Source organism: Danio rerio, chromosome 23 (assembly GCF_052040795.2).
Source record: "Danio rerio strain M-AB ecotype USA chromosome 23, GRCz13ab, whole genome shotgun sequence".
NCBI classification, from domain to species: Eukaryota; Metazoa; Chordata; class Actinopteri; order Cypriniformes; family Danionidae; genus Danio; species Danio rerio.
In genome coordinates, this window is record NC_141043.1 from 48,834,830 (window position 1) to 48,855,000 (window position 20,171).

At 36.0% G+C, this 20,171-nt stretch overlaps 1 protein-coding gene across 11 annotated transcripts in view; it reads right to left on the bottom strand.

Annotated features, from left to right (window-relative positions):
- Nucleotides 1-20,171, bottom strand: part of tfr2 (transferrin receptor 2) — a 1,009,002-nt gene that overhangs the window by 980,077 nt on the left and 8,754 nt on the right. For 5 of the 11 annotated variants that reach the window (XM_087305627.1, XM_087305626.1, XM_087305630.1 and 2 more), the window contains exons 8-18: nucleotides 18,594-18,733; nucleotides 18,149-18,330; nucleotides 16,315-16,434; nucleotides 15,877-15,959; nucleotides 15,452-15,515; nucleotides 14,794-14,861; nucleotides 13,307-13,377; nucleotides 11,558-11,642; nucleotides 7,140-7,367; nucleotides 3,985-4,125; nucleotides 854-3,755 (exon numbers count right to left, since the gene is read on the bottom strand). In XM_087305627.1, coding sequence (XP_087161753.1) covers nucleotides 3,513-3,755; nucleotides 3,985-4,125; nucleotides 7,140-7,367; nucleotides 11,558-11,642; nucleotides 13,307-13,377; nucleotides 14,794-14,861; nucleotides 15,452-15,515; nucleotides 15,877-15,959; nucleotides 16,315-16,434; nucleotides 18,149-18,330; nucleotides 18,594-18,733 — 1,425 coding nt within the window. In that variant the 3' untranslated portion in view covers nucleotides 854-3,512. 11 annotated transcript variants of the gene reach the window in all.

The window sequence follows — 20,171 nt, forward strand, 5'->3', positions numbered from 1 at the left end:
CAAAATGTGAAATGAATGAGAAGGCATGTGGACATAACACAAAATACTAACACTAAATCAAGTCATTTTAGCATGTAAAGTCATATTTATGCATATAAAAATATTTTCCCAACAACAAAGTTGTGGCTAGTGAAAATGCAGAGTGGCTAGTAACGTTGGAAAACTACTAGCCAATGTGGCTGGTGATCAAAAAAGTAAATGTAAAGCCCTGTGTGCATATATGTTCAAACATAGATATAGTCATACAGTCTACCCTCCTGTTAAACTGTAATTATTTTATATTTCTTCCCCAGGTTCTGTTTAATGGAGAGTATATTTCTCAACACATTTCTAATCATAATAGTGTTAATAACTCTAATCACTGATTTATTTTCTCTTTGTCATGATGACAGTAATTAATATTAGACTAGATATTCTTCTAGACACTAGTGTTCAGCTTAAAGTGACATGTAAAGGCGTCACTAGGGTAATTAGGGTAAAGTTAGGGTAATTAGGTAAGTCAGTGTATAACAGTGGTTTGTTCTGGAGACAATCCAACACTATATTGCTGAAGGGGGTGAATAATATTGACCTTAACATGGCTTTAAAACAATTAAAAGCTGCGTTTATTCAAGCCAAGCACATTTATAAAATTATTTCTAATACTTTTGAATATATTTGAAATATATATATATATATATATATATATATATATATATATATATATATATATATATATATATATATATATATGTAAGAGGACATTTTTGCAATATTTCAAAATACATGTTGCATATATGACATGTTTTACATATGTGAAATCCAGATATGAGCTTGTATGTCATATATGTAATATGCATGTTTTGTCTTATGGGTGGTAATACGAGTGGGCTTTCTTTTTGAATATCAAAAGTCTTTGAATTAATATAGACGTAGCTTGAGGTCACTGACAAGTTCATGAACAAAAGACGAGAAAGAACATAGTAAACCAGTGGTATCGAGCAGAACAAATGAACCAGACGTTGTGCAGTGAAATTCCAGTCATTAGTTGCGTTTCCATCCACATAATTGTATGCACATTTTGAAATATTGCATAAAAACTATTTAATGGTGATACCAAAATTTTGAAAATGCATAAACACACGCAGACAACTAAGTAGGATAAACATTTGACCAGTCATTCATTTTCCTTCAGCTTAGTCCCTTATTTATTAAGGGTCACCACAGCGGAATGAACCACCAACTATTCCAGCATATGTTTTACGCCGCGGATGCCCTTCCAGCAACCCAGTACTGGGAAACAACCATACACACTCATTCATTCACACACACACACTGCAGCCAATTTAATTGATCAGTTCCCCTATAGCGCATGTGTTTGGACTGTGGGGGAAACCGGAGCACCCAGAGTAAACCCACACCAACACGAGGAGAACATGCAAACTCCACACAGTAACACCAACTGACCAAGCCGGGACTCGAACCAGTAACCTTCTTGCTGTGAGTGCCACCATAAACATTTTATTTATTCATTAATTTTTATTCAGCTTAGTCCCTTGTTTATCAGGGGTTGCCACAGCGGAATGAACCACCAACTATTCCAGCATATGTTTTACACAGCGGATGCCCTTCCAGCTTTAACCCAGTACTGGGAAACACCCATACACACATACACTACAGCCAATTTAGTTGATCAATTCCCCTATAGCCCTATATACTCCACACAGAAATGCCAACTGACCCAGCCGGGACTCGAACCAACGACCTTCTTGCTGTGAGGCGATCGTGCTACCCACTGAGCCACCGTGTCGCCAACATTTTATCCAATAAAAAAGAATAAAATCGAAAATGATGGAAACACCAGCAGGCGCATCAAAAAAGTTGTAACAGATCATGTGATGATGAAATGAGCATAATGGGATGTCATTAATGGATGAAGCAGCGTCTCGAGCACAATGTAAAGCAAAGGAAATGATGTTTTGTGCAGAAGTTCGGACAGAAGTGCTGTTTTCCCTCCAGAACAGTCTTAAAGGGTCATGAAACACCAGAACACATGTGTTGAGCTGTTGACAGTGGTATATGTGTCCCACACTGCTAAAAACACTATCAGGACACCTATATTTCACTAAAAAGTGTAAATTGGTTGTTTTTGCGTTATTTCAAGCAAATTCATACTTCCGGTTTGAAATGAATTTTTGAAGCTGCGTCACGGTCATGAGATAATAGCGTGTATTCCAGCGTGCAGACTGGACGTCTGTGCCAGAGTGTGTCTTATTACGTCTTACAGTGTGATGCATTAATGCATGAGTAAGGCTTGGTTCAAACCAATCAGCGCGCTCTATTGTGCAACTTCATTAATATTCATTACTGTCACAGTGTTTAGACGACAGAGACGCCACGTTGTGTTGGCAAAACAAGCGTGAAGTGTTGCTTTTATAGTTTGCTGCAGTGAAGTTTTGTTTTCATTTTCTCTCTGTGAGAGCTCAGCTGGAGTCACGTGTGGATTAACAGTGTACGCGACGCTCGACAACAATAACTTACGTGTCTAAGGAGGATTATTGTTTACCTGAGAGCTGTTCTCATCTGCAAACGCTGAGATCCGGATTCACTTGTAACGTTAGTCTCCTCTTCATAAAGACGCGGCTCTAGTTGCTGGTGATTGTTCTGTCTCTACAGATTTGGTAAGTGAGTGGCCAGTGCTCTTTGTTTATTCAGTTTGTTCGTATCGAATTAAGTTAACTATTGCACTGAGTGCAAACATAGCACCGCATTTTGAGAACGGAATAACACACGCGGCTTTCTGACGCTACCTGCCGTGTGCATCTAAGTTTCCGGGAAATGCAGAGTTTTTTTTTCTCTCATTCGCCGTGCGGTATCAAACATTGCATGAAAAATACACGCTTAGAGCAGCGCCTCGAATCAAATATCTCGTTTGTCGCGAGGAACATGAATGAATTCCCTGAATGAAAGAGCCAAACTGCAGTTAAAGTCCAACATTTAATAATTTGGCAAATAATTCCACTACAGATGTCCACGTAGGTTAAACACCATCACTTTCTACTGTGTGAGTATTTTGACTGAAACTCGCGCGTGCCCAAATAGACACTCCCACACCATCCCACTTTAGTTCCTCTGACACTCCCCCCTAAACAGAGCTGGACACGCCCACTTTTCTGACTTTTTCCAAAGTAGAGGTGTGAAAACACCCTGCTGAAACGAGGGGGTTTCATGGCCCTTTAAGCATCTGTCCGTTTGGTCTTCATCTTCTGAAGCGCAGCTCATTTATTAAAGGAGAACAAACACCACAGTGGAGAATCCCGACAGTGCAGCAGACTCCACTCCTCTAGCTATATTAGTGCAAGTTTAGCAAGAACTCTTTGCCTCAAATGCTGCTTTAATGGCAATATTAGCAATTTGCCAAGTTTTATGCAATATTTTAAGTGTGCGCACAAATCTATTTAGCATCTTTGGATGGAAACACAGGTAATGTTGAGTGTGTGTGAGTGTATAAATAGTTGCCGGTTTGTTTGTCTCTACAGCGGGTTGTCGATGTTCCAGACGTCTCCGCTGAGCGCATTAGCAGCGCCCTGCAGTGTCCATGTGAAGAGCGCTAGCTGTTTTCGGAAACGGGCTTCATCGAAGCGATGCGGCTCCAAGCGCAGCTGGTTCAGGTGATCGGCCAGAGAGCTCATGGTGTGATCTCCACGCCCCAGAAACACGTGCCGGAACGGCGTCTCCACCACCGACACGTACTGAGACAGAAAGTAGTACTCAACCTGGGAAACACATCAATAATAAAAGAGCTGTGGTCATTCTGCCATTCTTACTAGTCCCATGTAGGTATGGGGCGATAACTGGTTTCAAGGTTCAGTCTATATTGGAGCCTTTTCACTATAAATGATGCATTATTTGAAACATAAAATATTTGGAACGACAACAAAGCAATAATCTATTGATAATTGAATTATTCTGTGTGTGTATGTGTGTATGTGTGTGTGTTTTCACCCTAATGATGCGTGTGTTGTAGAGTCGGGCCAGTTTTTCGTCCTGCGTGTCGCTGTTTTTGATGGCCTCCAGCAGGTTTTTGGCCGCTCTGCTGTAATCGCCGCGTGCGCTGAAAACCCACTGCGGAGACAACCCTCGAGACTGAACACAAAAACACACACACACATTGTTTTGGCACTGGTACCATTTTAAAAGTATGACATGCATCTATTTAAGAGATTTGGCATCAGTATTTTTAAAAGTTTGTATTCAGGCACCAATTTGGCACCAGCACCTGTTTAAAAGCAAACAGGTCTCGATTTTAAAGTATTGAAATCCTAAAGTTTTGGCACTTGCTCCATTTTAATCGCTTTAGCACAGGTTCATTTTTAAAAGTATCGATTTGACACTGGTACTGCTATAAAAGTATCGATTTGGCACCATTTTGACACTGGTACCATTTTAAAAGTATCAATTTGGCACCAGAACCATTTAAAAAGTATCAATTCAGACAGTGTTTTGACACAGGTACCATTTTAAAGGTATCGGTTTGGCACCGTACTGTTCTGAAAGTATTCATTTAGGAATTGTTTTGACACAGATACCAATTTAAATGTTTCAACTTGGCATGGTATTTTCAAAATAGTATTGATTTCGCATCACAGGGACCACACTGCCAGCCATTGAAGACATCCAGAAGAAACACTGTCTGCGCCGAGCACGCAGTATTCTGAAGGACACCTCTCACCCCGCTCACATACTGTTTTCACTCCTGCCTTCCAGCAGGCGCTTCAGGCTCCCCCGGACAAAAACCAGCAGACTGAGGAACAGCTTTTTTCCCAGAGCTGTCTCCCTCTTGAACTCTGCCCCTCATTGACTCTTTTACCCTCCAATACACCCCCCACTCTCCTCTATACTTCTCACAATCATTGCACTGTTTAACATTTGCACATTTAAAATTTGCACATATTCATTGCACTCCATTACACTGATTTACTTATTTGAACTATATATACCCACTACACATGGACATTTGTAATTATGTTTATATATCTGCACACTTCTGATTAATAATAGCAATCTGTACATATATTATAAATCTGTTCATAGTTAATACAACCTGTATATAATGTTTACAGTACATCCATCTGTAAATATCACTATAGTTTTCTATAACTGCACTTTATAACTTATACCTGTATCCTGCACTTGCTGCTATTGCACTTCTGGTTAGACCTAAACTGCATTTTGTTGCATTGTACTTGTACATGTGTAATGACAATAAAGTTGAATCTAATCATCTAATCTAATCTAATTTTGGCACAGGTACCATTTTAAGTTTATCAATTTTCCAACGCTTTGCCCTTGGTACCATTTTAAATGCATCAATTTTGTACCAGTGATATTTTAAAAGTATCGATTTGGTACCGTTTTTGCACTGGTACCATATAAAAAGTATCATTTTTGCACCAGTACTATTTTAAAAGTATCAATTTGGTACCGTTTTAACAGTATCGACTTTCAAGGTCAAGGTAAATTTTATTGTCTCCCGTAAGAGAAATTTGTTTTATAAAAAAGGTTCTGCTGTACACCAACAAGTCAACATGTAACAAACATACACATTAAAATCTAATCCTAAAATACCTCCTAATATAAATACGATTCCATAAAATCAGTAATTTTTAAAAAACATTTATAAAAATAAGATACCATGTGCCCCACTGCCCTCTGTTGTGCCAACCAATCCAACTACCTTAATCTTTGAGCATCCTACCCTACTAGCTTGATTTAGCACCAGTACCATTTTAAAAGTATCGATTTCGCACCAGTACTATTTTAAAAGTATCGATTTTGCACCAGTACCATTTTAAAAGTATTGATTTGGCACCAGTACCATTTTAAAAGTATTGATTTCGCAACAGTACCATTTTAAAAGTATCGATTTTGCACCAGTACCATTTTAAAAGTATCGATTTGGCACTGGTACCATTTTAAAAGTATCAATTTTGCACCAGTACCATTTTAAAAGTATCGATTTGGCACTGGTGCCATTTTAAAAGTATCGATTTGGCACTGGTACCATTTTAAAAGTATCAATTTGGAACTGGTACCATTTTAAAAGTATTGATTTCGCACCACTACCATTTTAAAAGTATCGATTTTGCACCAGTACCATTTTAAAAGTATCAATTTTGCACCAGTACTATTTTAAAAGTATCGATTTTGCACCAGTACCATTTTAAAAGTATTGATTTGGCACCAGTACCATTTTAAAAGTATTGATTTCGCAACAGTACCATTTTAAAAGTATCGATTTTGCACCAGTACCATTTTAAAAGTATCGATTTGGCACTGGTACCATTTTAAAAGTATCAATTTTGCACCAGTACCATTTTAAAAGTATCGATTTGGCACTGGTGCCATTTTAAAAGTATCGATTTGGCACTGGTACCATTTTAAAAGTATCAATTTGGAACTGGTACCATTTTAAAAGTATTGATTTCGCACCACTACCATTTTAAAAGTATCGATTTTGCACCAGTACCATTTTAAAAGTATCAATTTTGCACCAGTACCATTTAAAAGTATTGATTTGGCACTGGTACCATTTTAAAAGTATCAATTTGGAACTGGTACCATTTTAAAAGTATCGATTTTGCACCAGTACCATTTTAAAAGTATCGCTTTGGCACTGGTACCATTTTAAAGGTATCGATTTTGCACCAGTACCATTTTAAAAGTATCGATTTGGCACTGGTACCATTTTAAAAGTATCGATTTTGCACCAGTACCATTTTAAAAGTATCAATTTGGAACTGGTACCATTTTAAAAGTATTGATTTTGCACCAGTACCATTTTAAAAGTATCGATTTTGCACCAGTACCATTTTAAAAGTATCGATTTTGCACCAGTACCATTTTAAAAGTATCGATTTGGCACCAGTACCATTTTAAAAGTATCGATTTGGCACTGGTACCATTTTAAAAGTATTGATTTTGCACCAGTACCATTTTAAAAGTATTGATTTTGCACCAGTACCATTTTAAAAGTATCGCTTTTGCACCAGTACCATTTTAAAAGTATCGCTTTGGCACTGGTACCATTTTAAAAGTATTGTATTCATATATTTAAAGTTATTCTAGCACTGATAGCAGCATATAGCTGTTGTGTTTACCTGTAGCTGTGCAGCGTGCTGGCTGAGAGTGGAGCTGAGCTGCTGAGCGCTGCTGCTGTAGCAAGACACGTCCAACGGGAGGATGTGATCATGGGCCAGTTTGAGGACCATCAGACCCACCAGTTCACCCACAGCCCGACCCACCGAGCCCAGACGCCCTTGCAGGAGTTCCTGCAGACGCCCCACACTGTCCAGCTGGGTGTTGACGAATGGGTAAGAGCGAGCATCCTGCAGACACAATCACCAGCACGGGTGAGAGACACAGAAAATGTTCACACTTACTGTCTTTGTTTGAAGCTGCTAACATCTGTTTTGTAAATCTGTTATGTATATATAAATACCTTTACATACAGTTAAAGTCAGAATTATTCGCCCTCCTGTGATTTTTTTTTCTTTTTTTTTTTAAATATTTCCCAAATGTTGTTGAACAGATTCAGAAATGTTTTACAGTATTTCCTCTAATATTTGTTCTTCTGGAGAAAGTCTTATTTGTTTTATTTCGGCTAGAATAAAAGCAGTTTTTAATAAATTTAAAGCCATTTTAAGGTCAATATTATTGGCCCCCTTTAAGCAATATTAGTGTTGGATTGTCTTCAGAACAAACCACTGTTATACAATGACTTGCCTAATTACCCTAACTTTACCCTAATTACCCTAGTGAAGCCTTTAAATGTCACTTTAAGCTGAATACTAGTGTCTTGAAGAATATCTAGTCTAATATTATGTGCTGTAATCATGACAAAGAGCAAATAAATTAGCAATTAGAAATGAGTTATTAAAACTGTTATGAATAGAAATGTGCTGAACAAAATCAGCTCTCCATTAAACAGAACTTGAGGACAAAAATATATAGGGGGTGAATAATTCAGGAGGGCTAATAATTTTGATGTCAACTATGTAAATTTGCCAAAAAAAGCACTCGGGTCACATTTTTAAAAACATAATAAACAAACATAAACATTAATCAGACACTGGCAGCTTTTAGGGTGCTTTCACACTAGAGTTGGTTTCCCCTCTTGGTGCGGTTGGTTTGGGCAGGTGAGAATGCAGCAATCGCACTCGAGTGCGCACCAAAAGCGGACCAAATAAGCGTACCGAGACCTGCTTGAAGAGGTGGCCTTAGTACGCTTTCAAACGAACCCTGGAGCGGGTCGTTTGTGGTGAGAATATGATCCGAACTAAAACAGGTCCAACCACAAAAAGTACTGCGCCTTTTGGGCTAATTCAGCTGCCGTAGGCCGATGCGCTGTGCATTATGGGATATGGAGGAAAAATATTTGTTGACAGCGCTTTACCAACAGAGAGAGAGAGAGAGGGGAAAACATATGGAATGACATAGGTTTGACATGACATATGACATGACATATGGAATGAACTCCCTAACTGCATCAGAACAGCAGAGTCACTCGCTACTTTCAAGAAACGACTAAAAACTCAACTATTTAGTCTCCACTACACTTCCTAATCTGTAATTGCCTCTCTGAATATCACACTAACTGTACAAAAAAATAAAATAAAAATAAAAATACTAATACTACTAATACTTCCCTTCTTAGACTTTACAGACCTGAAACTTGCTTATAGCACTTATTCATTGTTGCTCTTGGTTGTGTAAATTGCTTCCTTGTCCTCATTTGTAAGTCGCTTTGGATAAAAGCATCTGCTAAATGACTAAATGTAAATGTAAACATTAGTTGATGGATCGTTGGTAATATTTCAGCAAGATGAGCATGTCGCAGTTTAGCTAAATCAGTGGTTCTCAAACTGTGGTACCTGTACCACTAGTGCTACTTGAGCTTCCTTTTAGTGGTACGCGGAGGAATCAAATATGTCATATGTACATTAGCTAAAAAATATTTATATATTAATGTGATGACATATAGCCTATATTTACGAGGTCCAAGCAACATCTTCAGGTTTTGATGAATAGGCTACTATATATCAATACTTTACATTTAAGTACAGGAGCTTTTTTTACTTGCTAAAAACAGTAGTCTACCATTTATGATTAACTTTTAAAAGCACATTTCAATTGAAACGTCTTCTTTTGTTTGTTTGTTTTTTATATATATATATAAGCACAGTACAGTGTTATTGTTCAAACTATTTATAATGTTTAAAGTGGCTGATAATAATAAATATTCTTAATAACTGGAATTAATCTGCCTGTTTTGTGAACTGTGCAGTGCTGTAGCTTCTTTACTGGGCCTACTACGCTACTGTAATTTAATTCTACTCATTATGGTGGTACTTGGAGAGACAATTTTTTTCTGAGGGGGTACTTGGTGAAAAAAGTTTGAGATCCACTGAGCTAAATTAACTCACGCCTCCTCCTGAAGAGACGAGCGATGCATTAAACACTGTTTTCCAGCCGCGCTTCATTCTCGAAATGTATAGCTTGTCTGAAGCAGGCATACAATCAGTCGGCGCAGTCGTCCCTCCAGAGTAAAAAGCGTAATTTTGTGTCTGCCAGTTTTGTTTACTTGCGGGAGTTCACTGGCATTTTCCTGCACGTGAGTTCTGACCAATCATTAAGCAGTTTAGGAAATATGTTCAACAACATCTGGCCAATGAGAGATGTGGGTTTTGTCACACAGGCCCGGCGCTACGGGGGGGCAAAGGGGGGCATTGCCCCCTCAGAAAGAGTTTGTGCCCCCCCAGTTTTTATAAAGGATTGTTCACTCAAACTGAAAATTCTTTCTGTCATTAATTATTAACACCCCCGTCGTTCCAACCTTAAGAACACAAATTTAAATATTTTTAAATATATGACATAGCAATTGAATTATGAAAATGGTGAGATTAAAGCTAGTCCCATAGTCCAGAGATCCGGTCCCCGCGTCAGGTCAGGTGCGCCCGTAAATAGCCTTTAAAACGCGCACACGGCGATGGAGGCGCACTCAACTCACAAGGGAGAAAAGTGTGTGACATGATAGGAGCAGCTTAATTCATTACTAGCTTTGGTTAACTAATTATTTAAACACAACTCTCTTAAGCTCTAAAAGGAAAAAACACATAAGAAACTTGCTGTTAAATTAATTTTAGCAGAGACGCAACTGCCAGTCATTTATTAGTAATTCGGGAAGATGTAGCCTAATAAAAATGTTTTAATAAAAATAAATAGCCTAGTTTACTGCACAGTCCCACAGTAGGCTACACTATAAATAATATTTTAATTTATTTATTAATATTATTATTAATATTATTACAATTTAGCTAAAATTGACAAAACGCAGAACTCTCTGAATGTTTGCTTTCATTTTGCTAAAAAGTGCACTTTTACAGTTGTGTAGAGAAACATCCCATTATGCAGCAGCAGTCAAGCTATAACACATAATAAATGCCTTTTGCGTTTATTAAGTCAAGTTTGCAGTGTTATAAATGGAATATAGTGCTTAAGTGGATTTATCGCGGATCAACCGAGAAACCTCTCACGTGCTGCAGGTAGGCAGAATGATAATCTTTTAAAAACATGATGGTTTACAATATCACGAAAAAAACACACTTATAATAGCTTAAGATAAATCTTTGTTTTTACATTTAAAATTATGAGAAAAAAAAGTTATATAATGTTGAGTTGCGTGTTATCCGTGCCAAAATATAACCAATTTTCACGGTAATAACATGTGAATTTTGGTATCTTTTTTAGGTATTTTTCTGGCTACACCAATACAATAAAATGAAACAAATTAATTGTTTTAAATGACATTAGATTGTAACATTTAGCTTTTCCCTAACCCTGATGTTGGTTGGATAATAGGCTACGTGAAGCGTGATGACTCGGTTAAGCTGATTTCACTATATTTATTTACCGGTTATGAATAGTCTGATCGTGGGTCAGCTTGCATGCGTGTTTTACCTAAAACTTTAAACATTCATAGACCTGTTATTTAAAATAAAACGGAAATAAGGAGAATAACATATGATTTAAAGCACTCGTTTGGCACTGAAGCCATGATCCGTCTGCATTAAGCGGTATGCATTACCATCGTTAATAAAATTCATAAAAGCGAAACTGCATATTGTTATTACTATTAAAACGTAGCCTATATTACTGCCTTAGGTCAGTAACTTAGGCAGTAATGCAAAGTAATAATAAATGTGAATAAATAGCCTAAATGAAAGAAACAAGAGACCAAAATCAGTCACCAGGTCTAGTGCCCCCCTATGGATTAAAAGTGCCGCCTCAGTTTTGACTTCCTGGCGCCGGGCCTGTTGTCACATGACTGCATTTTGGTTTGTTTCAACTGGTTCGGAACAAAGCCAGCAGTGTGGTGTGAAAACGACCCAAAGACGGCAGAAAATGCAACAATGCATCATTTATTTCCCTTGATGCAGACCAAATGAAGCGAACTACAGATGTGAAAGCACCCTTATAAGGTTAATTAGTTATGAACGCAGTCGGTTGCTGGATTTACCTCAGTGAAATGCAGCTGCATGGCAGGAACTCCTCCAAATGCGGTGAAACTGTATGCGCCACTGTTCAGATACAACGGCTTGACTCTGCAATAGAGATGAACGGTATGAAACTGTCATATCATGAATATAGTGAACAATGACCTAAAACTGCTCAGTGTCACACTAAATCTATCAGATGTAAAGTCTAAAGGATTCTGACTTAAACTGTATATGAGTGAACCAGAAACAGTAGATCAGGGGTGTCTAAACTGCGGCCCGCGGGCCATCTGCGGCCCGCAATCAGTTTTGTGGCGGCGCGCGAGGCTTTTTATAAATTTCAATAGAATCTGGCCCGCTATACAGAATTGAACGTAATTCAATAAATAACCACAGAGTGTCGCTATCAAATGCATTCAATTAAGCAGCAGTTCTTGTTATCATGTAAAATGAACCGGCCAAACTGAAGGACACATAATGGATAACATTTTGATTCACATTTTGGCGAGCCATGGTGCAACCAAGAAAAAGGAAAATCAACAGTGAGTGCAGGAAGTTTCAGTCACGTTGGGGCAAAGAATATTTCTTCACAGAGGTCAGTGGGAAATGTGTCTGTTTAATTTGCCAGGAATCAGTTGCAGTAATGAAGGAATATAATATTAAAAGACATTATGAAACAAAGCATCAGGCCTTCAGCTCTTACACCGGTGCCGAACGAGATCAAAAACTAAAACAATTAGCAGCGGCCTATCAACTCAATTTATAAAGGAATTTATAAAGGATGAGTGTTGCAACTGTATTTTGCCCAGAGAAGATTCAAGATTTTAAAAACATAAGTCTTGCTAGAAACACAGTTTGACGACGAAATAAAATAATTACATAATAATACACACATCTATCTATCTATCTATCTATCTATCTATCTATCTATCTATCTATCTATCTATCTATCTATCTATCTATATATATATATATATATATATATATATATATATATATATATATATATATATAGATATATATATTCAGTTGAAGTCAGAAATATTAGCCCCCCTTTGATTTATTTCCCCCTTTGAAATATTTCCCAAATGGTGTTTAACAGAGCAAGGACATATTCACAGTATGTCTGATAATATTTTTCTTCTGGAGAGACTTATTTGTTTTATTTCGGCTAGAATAAAATCAGTTTTAAATTTTTTATGAACCATTTTAAGGTCAAAATTATTAGCCCCGTAAGTCTTCAGAACAAACCATTGTTATAAAATAACTTATACCCTAACCTGCCTAGTTACCCTAATTACCCTAGTGAAGCCTTTAAATGTCACTTTAAGCTGTATAGAAGTGTCTTGAAGAATATCTAGTCTAATATTATTTACTGTCATCATGACAAAGAGAAAAGAAATCAGTTATTAGAGATGAGTTATTAACACTGTTATGATTAGAAATGTGTGGAAAAAAATCTGCTCTCCGTTAAACAGAAATTGGGGAAAAAAATAAACAGGGGGGCAAATAATTTAGGGGGGCTAACAATTCTGACTTCAACTGTATATATATAAATATATATATATGCGCGTGTCTGTGTGATGTATGTAAAATTTGGTTTGTTTTTGCATCTGGCCCTCGGCCCAAAAAGTTTGGACACCCCTGCAGTAGATTATCTGTGTAACTTTAAAAACCTCATTTCAACATAACATGACTTGCAACACTAATTTTATTTCTGCATATTATTTAGGGTGAATAGTATGCAAATTGATATGTTAAAGGAGACTCACATGTTCCTCCATCCACCCTGCCGCTGCACCAGAGAGAGGATGGACTGTCCTGTGTGTTTGGGGTGCTCCACCTGCGACATAAACACACAGCTCAAACCACATAATGATCACACACACACTTACTCACACTCACACTCACACACACACACACACAATCCTGCTGTTTTATAATCATAAGCTGGAGAAGTATGATGATGTATTTTTAACAGAAAATGAATATTGAGTAGTGGGCGGGACTTTATTTCAGTATAATGATGTATTTCCAACTGTAACTAAATATTGATTAGGGGGCAGGTTTTTTTTATCAGTATGATGATTTATTTCCAACTGAAACTAAATATTGAGTAGGGGGCGGGACTTTATTTCAGTATGATGATTTATTTCCAACTGAAACTGAATATTGAGTAGTGGGCGGGACTTTATTTCAGTATGATGATGTATTTCCAACTGAAACTGAATATTGAGTAGGGGGCGGGTCTTTGTTTCAGTATGATGATTTATTTTCAACTGAAACTGAATATTGAGTAGGGGGCGGGGCTTTATTTCAGTATGATGATTCATTTCCAACTGAAACTGAATATTGAGTAGGGGGCGGGACTTTATTTCAGTATGATGATGTATTTCCAACTGAAACTGAATATTGAGTAGTGGGCGGGTCTTTATTTCAGTTTGATGATTTATTTCCAACTGAAACTGAATATTGAGTAGTGGGCGGGTCTTTATTTCAGTATGATGATGTATTTCCAACTGAAACTGAATATTGAGTAGGGGGCGGGACTTTATTTCAGTATGATGATTTATTTCCAACTGAAACTGAATATTGAGTAGTGGGTGGGTCTTTATTTCAGTATGATGATGTATTTACAACTGAAACTGAATATTGATTAGTGGGCGGGTCTTTATTTCAGTTTGATGATTTATTTCCAACTGAAACTGAATATTGAGTAGGGGGCGGGTCTTTATTTCAGTATGATGATTTATTTCCAAAAGAAACTGAATATTGAGTAGTGGGCGGGTCTTTATTTCAGTATGATGATTCATTTACAACTGAAACTGAATATTGAGTAGGGGGCGGGTCTTTATTTCAGTTTGATGATTTATTTCCAACTGAAACTGAATATTGAGTAGTGGGCGGGTCTTTATTTCAGTATGATGATTTATTTAAAACTGAAATGAAAAATTGAGTAGGGGGTGGGGCTTTCATTTTGCACATCATTCTCTCAAAGCCGACTAACAGTAAGAGGGGTGTGGCTAAGAATATTGTGGGTGGAGCGGCAAACTGACAGCATCCGAAAAGGAGCCAATCCAAGCCAGAACAAATATTTATAGCCTTAAGTGGATTTTTGCTTGTACGGATTAATTGTTCACCTAAAAAAATAACAAAATAAAAATAAAGACTGTACATGTAGATCATTACATTGAGAATCAGAACGAGTAATTGCAAGTAAACACAAACGCTGTAGGAAGCAGGTTTAAGACACACAAACTTGTTTGATGGCTCCTTCGATGAGGTGAGAGAGAAGAGGACTGCTGTACACCGACAGGACATCATCACCTGTACACACACACACACACACACACACACACACACACACACACACACACACACACACACACACTCGGGTTTTACTGCTGAAGAAACAGTAGTGTGTGTGTTTTAGTGACATATCAGGTCACAGATGTGTATAACATCATGGGTATTACACTGGTAATACAGGAAAATGTGTATTATGAGGACATTACTGAAATAAGCATTACATAAAAAGCTTATAAAGCGCACAAAATGAGTTTTTGCTGAAAGTAAATCTGCACACAGTGTCCTGTGAGAGGCAGCATTAGGTGCAGGGCTGGGCGAGGGGAGAGGAAATACAGCCTGTACAGTAAAAAATACAACGCAAACCTGTGGAATGGAGGGTGATACGGCAGTAGGTGTGAGACTGTGTCTGAGATTGCGCATTTGTGTTTATTTGTATGTTTGTGTCGTTGTTTGTGTGTGTCGTTGTTTGTATGTGTGTGAGAGAGTGTGTGTGTGTGTATGTATTTGTATGTGTGTGTCGTTGTTTGTATGTGTGTGAGAGAGTGTGTGTGTGTGTATGTATTTGTATGTGTGTGTGTTTGTTTTGTGTGTGTGTGTGTGTGTCTTACCCAGGATGGCCTGATCCAGACTGAAATACGCCACAGCCTTCAGGTGCAGCATCGTCAGGTAACCCTGAACATAAACACACATGCGCACGCACGCACACACACAGAGAGAGACTTACTCGTTACACAACATCATCTATCTGCACACAGTAAAAACAGAAAGAGCCTATTGTTTATATGAAGAGATTGATTTTATTTTGTGTAGCTTATTTGATTTGTTTTGTTATATTTCAATGTCACAAATAAACAAGTAACAATAGCTTTATTAAACACAATGCTTCATTTACTGTATAATGTTTTTAATCTCATTCTGTAAAAAAGAAACATGAGAAAATCAAGAATGAATATAAAGAAACACGAGAACAACAATTATAAATCAAAAGCAGTCACGAGTTCAGCGAGTCATTACACAGATGTGCAGTTCTGACCTCCAGCCACTCGGTGGCGCCAACATTCCCAAACTCTCCTCCATCCCAGCTGACGAACAGCAGACTGCGCCGCGGGGAAAAGCCTGAACACCAGCAGACAGATCACACAAACAACTCCAACTGACTTCTGTGGATGTGCTATACATATTAGCGACGCACTGAAATCCCGTAAACTGAAGACGCGTTAAAACTATTCTAATTCAATAAATATTCAGAATAAGTATTTTGTGTTTGAGTTTTTGAATTTGACTCAGCTTAAACTGATTTAAATAAACACACAATATTAAGATAAGCTAATTTTATTGATAGTACAACTTAATTTGACAATGAAGGAGTCAAGAAGTGACATTTTACCAGCGTTGCCATGACAACACAGCAGCAGGAACAAGCATACCAGTGCTTTAATGTATGAATTATGAAGTAAATAAGTGTGTTTACCGTTTTCCACCATGTTGCTGAATGTTCTTGCTAGCTCCATCAGGAGGGCCGTTCCCACACCAGACTTCACGGCTCCGGGGCCCCACGCATCCCTCTGGGCCCCGATTATTATATAGTGATCTGGCAGAAGGAAGCAGTTTCGTTGGTTCATCTGCTGATGGGAAACTCACACAATTGTACTAATAATTTTTTAATAATATAACAATTCCCCAGGAAAATTCTTTTATTAATCAGCTCTGTTTTTAAATCCTTTAATTGTGTAATAATATTAAAATAAGCAGGTAAATATATATTTTTCAGATGTAATTAATTCAAATTTAAATGAGAAAATAGTGTCAAGCTGCAAACATTTAGTCTTTAAGACACTACGAATGAGAGTAAACCTGCGCAGATATTCTGACTCGCCATTGGTGTTTATTTTCAGCTCTAGGCCACTCCAGCCAATAGCAGAACCGCAACTACTGGGGAGGCTGGGCTAAAGATAGTAAGTCCCCATCTGATTGGTCAAATTTATATAAACAACCAATGCATAAAATAAATGTAAATTATTACACGTCTGCGATACGAATATTGCATATACTACTATGGTGATAACGACAATGCAATGCAAAATACTGTGCAGCCCTACGTAATAATGTAACAATACTGCAATAATAATGTAACAATACTGTAATAATAATGTAACAATAATGTAATAATAATGTAACAATACTGTAGAAATAATGTAATAATGTAATAATAATGTAACAATACTGTAGAAATAATGTAATAATAAAGTAACAAAAATGTAATAATGATGTAACAATAACAATGTAACAAAAATTTAACTAATAATGCAACAATAATGTAGTAATATAATATTAATTTAACAATAATAATGTAACAATAATGTAAAAATTTAACAATAATGTAAAAATAACGTAACAATAACATAAAAATGATGTAATAATATAACAATAATGTAATAATATTGTAACAATGTAATAATAACATAACACTAAAGTAATACTGTAAAAATAATGTAATAATGTAAAAATAACATAACAATAACATAATAATAATGTAACAATGTAAGAATAACGTAACAATGTACAAATAATGTAATAATATAATAATAATGTAACAATAATGTAACAATAACGTAATAACGTAACAATAATGTAGCAATAACGCAACAAAAACGCAACAATAATGTAATAATAATGTAATAACGTAACAATAATATAACAATGTTACAATAATGTAACAATAATGTAAAAAATGTAACAATAACGTAACAATATAATAATGTAACAATGTAATAATAACAACGTAATATAATAATAACAATGTAACAATTATGTAATAATAATGTAACAATAACGTAACAATAATGTAATAATGTAACAATAAAGTAACAACAAGGTAATAATAATGTAACAATAATGTAATAACGTAACAATAAGGTAATAATAATGTAACAATAATCTAATAACGTAACAATAATGTTACAATAATGTAACAAATATTTAACAATAACATAACAATATAATAAAGTAACAATAATGTAATAATAACCTAATTTAATAACGTAACATTTATGTAATAATAACATAAAAATAATGCAATAATAACATAATAATATTGTAATATTAACATAACAATGATGTAACAATAACGTAGCAATAATTTAGAAATAATGTAATGACGTAATAATAATGCAACAATAATAATGTAACAATTAGAAAATAATAATATAATAATAATGTCATCATTTAAAAATAATAATATAATAATATCAGCAATATTTTAACAATACTGTAATACTAATAATAGTGTGTGTTGTTGTTCTGACCGGGCTCCACTTTTCCCTCAATGGAGGCGAAGATGTTGTTGAGCAGCACAGGTTTCATACTGTTGTAGACGGCCATCTTCAGCTGCCGCACACCCACACCAGAGAAACCCGGACCCAGAACACACTGAACATACGGCAGACGACCCTGCCAACCCCGCGGGCACACTGCACCTGAGAGCTGACTGAACACACGCGCACACGCACGCACACACAAAGACAGAGAAAGAAACACACACAGTTAGGGAAACACAAACTTACTGTACATACACACACACACACACACAGATAGAGAAACACAAAAACATACACACAAAGAGAAACACACACACACACACACACACACACACACAACAGAGAAAAACACACACACACACACACACACAGCTCCATGTCCTCTCCTGTACATCACTCATATTTAGAGAGTGAAAAAGTGGGCGGGGCAAACCTCAGCAGTTTGGCAGCCACATTGGCACTGATTGGCTGAGCCGGAATGATTGGCAGGCCTGAGGATTGTGTGGATGGGAACTGGGTGTGGTTAAACGAGGGAAACCCAGGTGTGAACGGGTCACCAGAGCCCAAATGCACCTGCAGGACACGACACACACACACACACACATCAGACCACATCAGACTACATCAATGACTTCCAGAAAACTCTTCATATCCACTGAAAAATCACTATATCCAATGTAACTGCTGACATTAGTTTGAAATAAATTTAGGTAAAAATGTGTTAAGAGTTGATAAAACTCATTTATCCATTTACTTTTCTTCGGCTATGTCCATTTACTTATCAGGGGTCGCCACAGTGGAATGAACCACTAACTATTCCAGCATGTTTTACGCAGTGGATGCCCTTCCAGCTGCAACCCACACACACACACTCGTACACTACGACCTACTTTCTGCTGAATCTGAATTTCTGGTTTTGAATTTTACAATTTTGATGTTCTGAATTTCTTCATCTTGAAAACTTGAATCTGTATTTTTACAAACCCGATATCTGAGGTATGAATTCAGAATAAGTCTATAAAAAATTAAAAAAATTCAGATGTTCAAAAGTCAAGTTATGAAATTCAAATTCAAGAGAAGGGCGACGCAGTGGCGCATTAGGTAGTGCTGTCGCCTCACAGCTAGAAGGTCGCTGGTTCAAGCCTTGGCTGGGTCAGTTGGCGTTTCTGTGTGGAGTTTGCATGTTCTCCCTGTGTTCGCGTGGGTTTCCTCCGGGTGCTCCGGTGACTCCCACAGTCCAAAGACATGCAGTACAGGTGAATTGGGTAGGCTAAATTGTCCGTAGTGTATGAAATTATGAAATTCAAGTTAAGAAATTAAAATTAAAACTAAGTAATTAAAATTCTAATTAAAAAATGTAAATGAAGAAATTCAAATTTAAATGAAGAAAATAAAATGAAGAATTTAAAATGAAGAAATTAAAATGAAGAAATTAAAATTAAAATGAAGAAATTAAAATTAAATATAAGAAATTAAAATTAAAAGTAATTAAAATTAAAATGAAGAAATTAAAATTCTAGTTAAGAAATTTAAATGGAGAAATTAAAATTTAAATAAAGAAATTAAAATGAAGAAATTCTAATTAAAATGAAGAAATTAAAATAAAAATTACAATGAAGAAACTTAAATTAAGAAATTAAAATGAAAAAATTAAATTAAGAAATAAAATTCAAATGAAGAAATTTAAATGAAGAAATTAAAATGAAGAAACTTAAATTAAGAAATTAAAATGAAAAAGTTTAATTAAGAAATTAAAATTTAAATGAAGAAATTAAAATTCAAATGAAGAAATTAAAATGAAAAAATTCAAATGAAAAAATTAAAATTAAGAAATTCAAATAAAAAAAATTAATGAAGAAATTAAAATTAAGAAATTAAAATTAAATAAAAATTCAAATGAAGAAATTAAAATTTAAATAAAGAAATTCAAATTAAGAAAATAAATTAAAAAATTAAGAAATTAAAATTAAGAAATTAAAATTTAAATCAAGAAATCCAAATTTCAATTAAG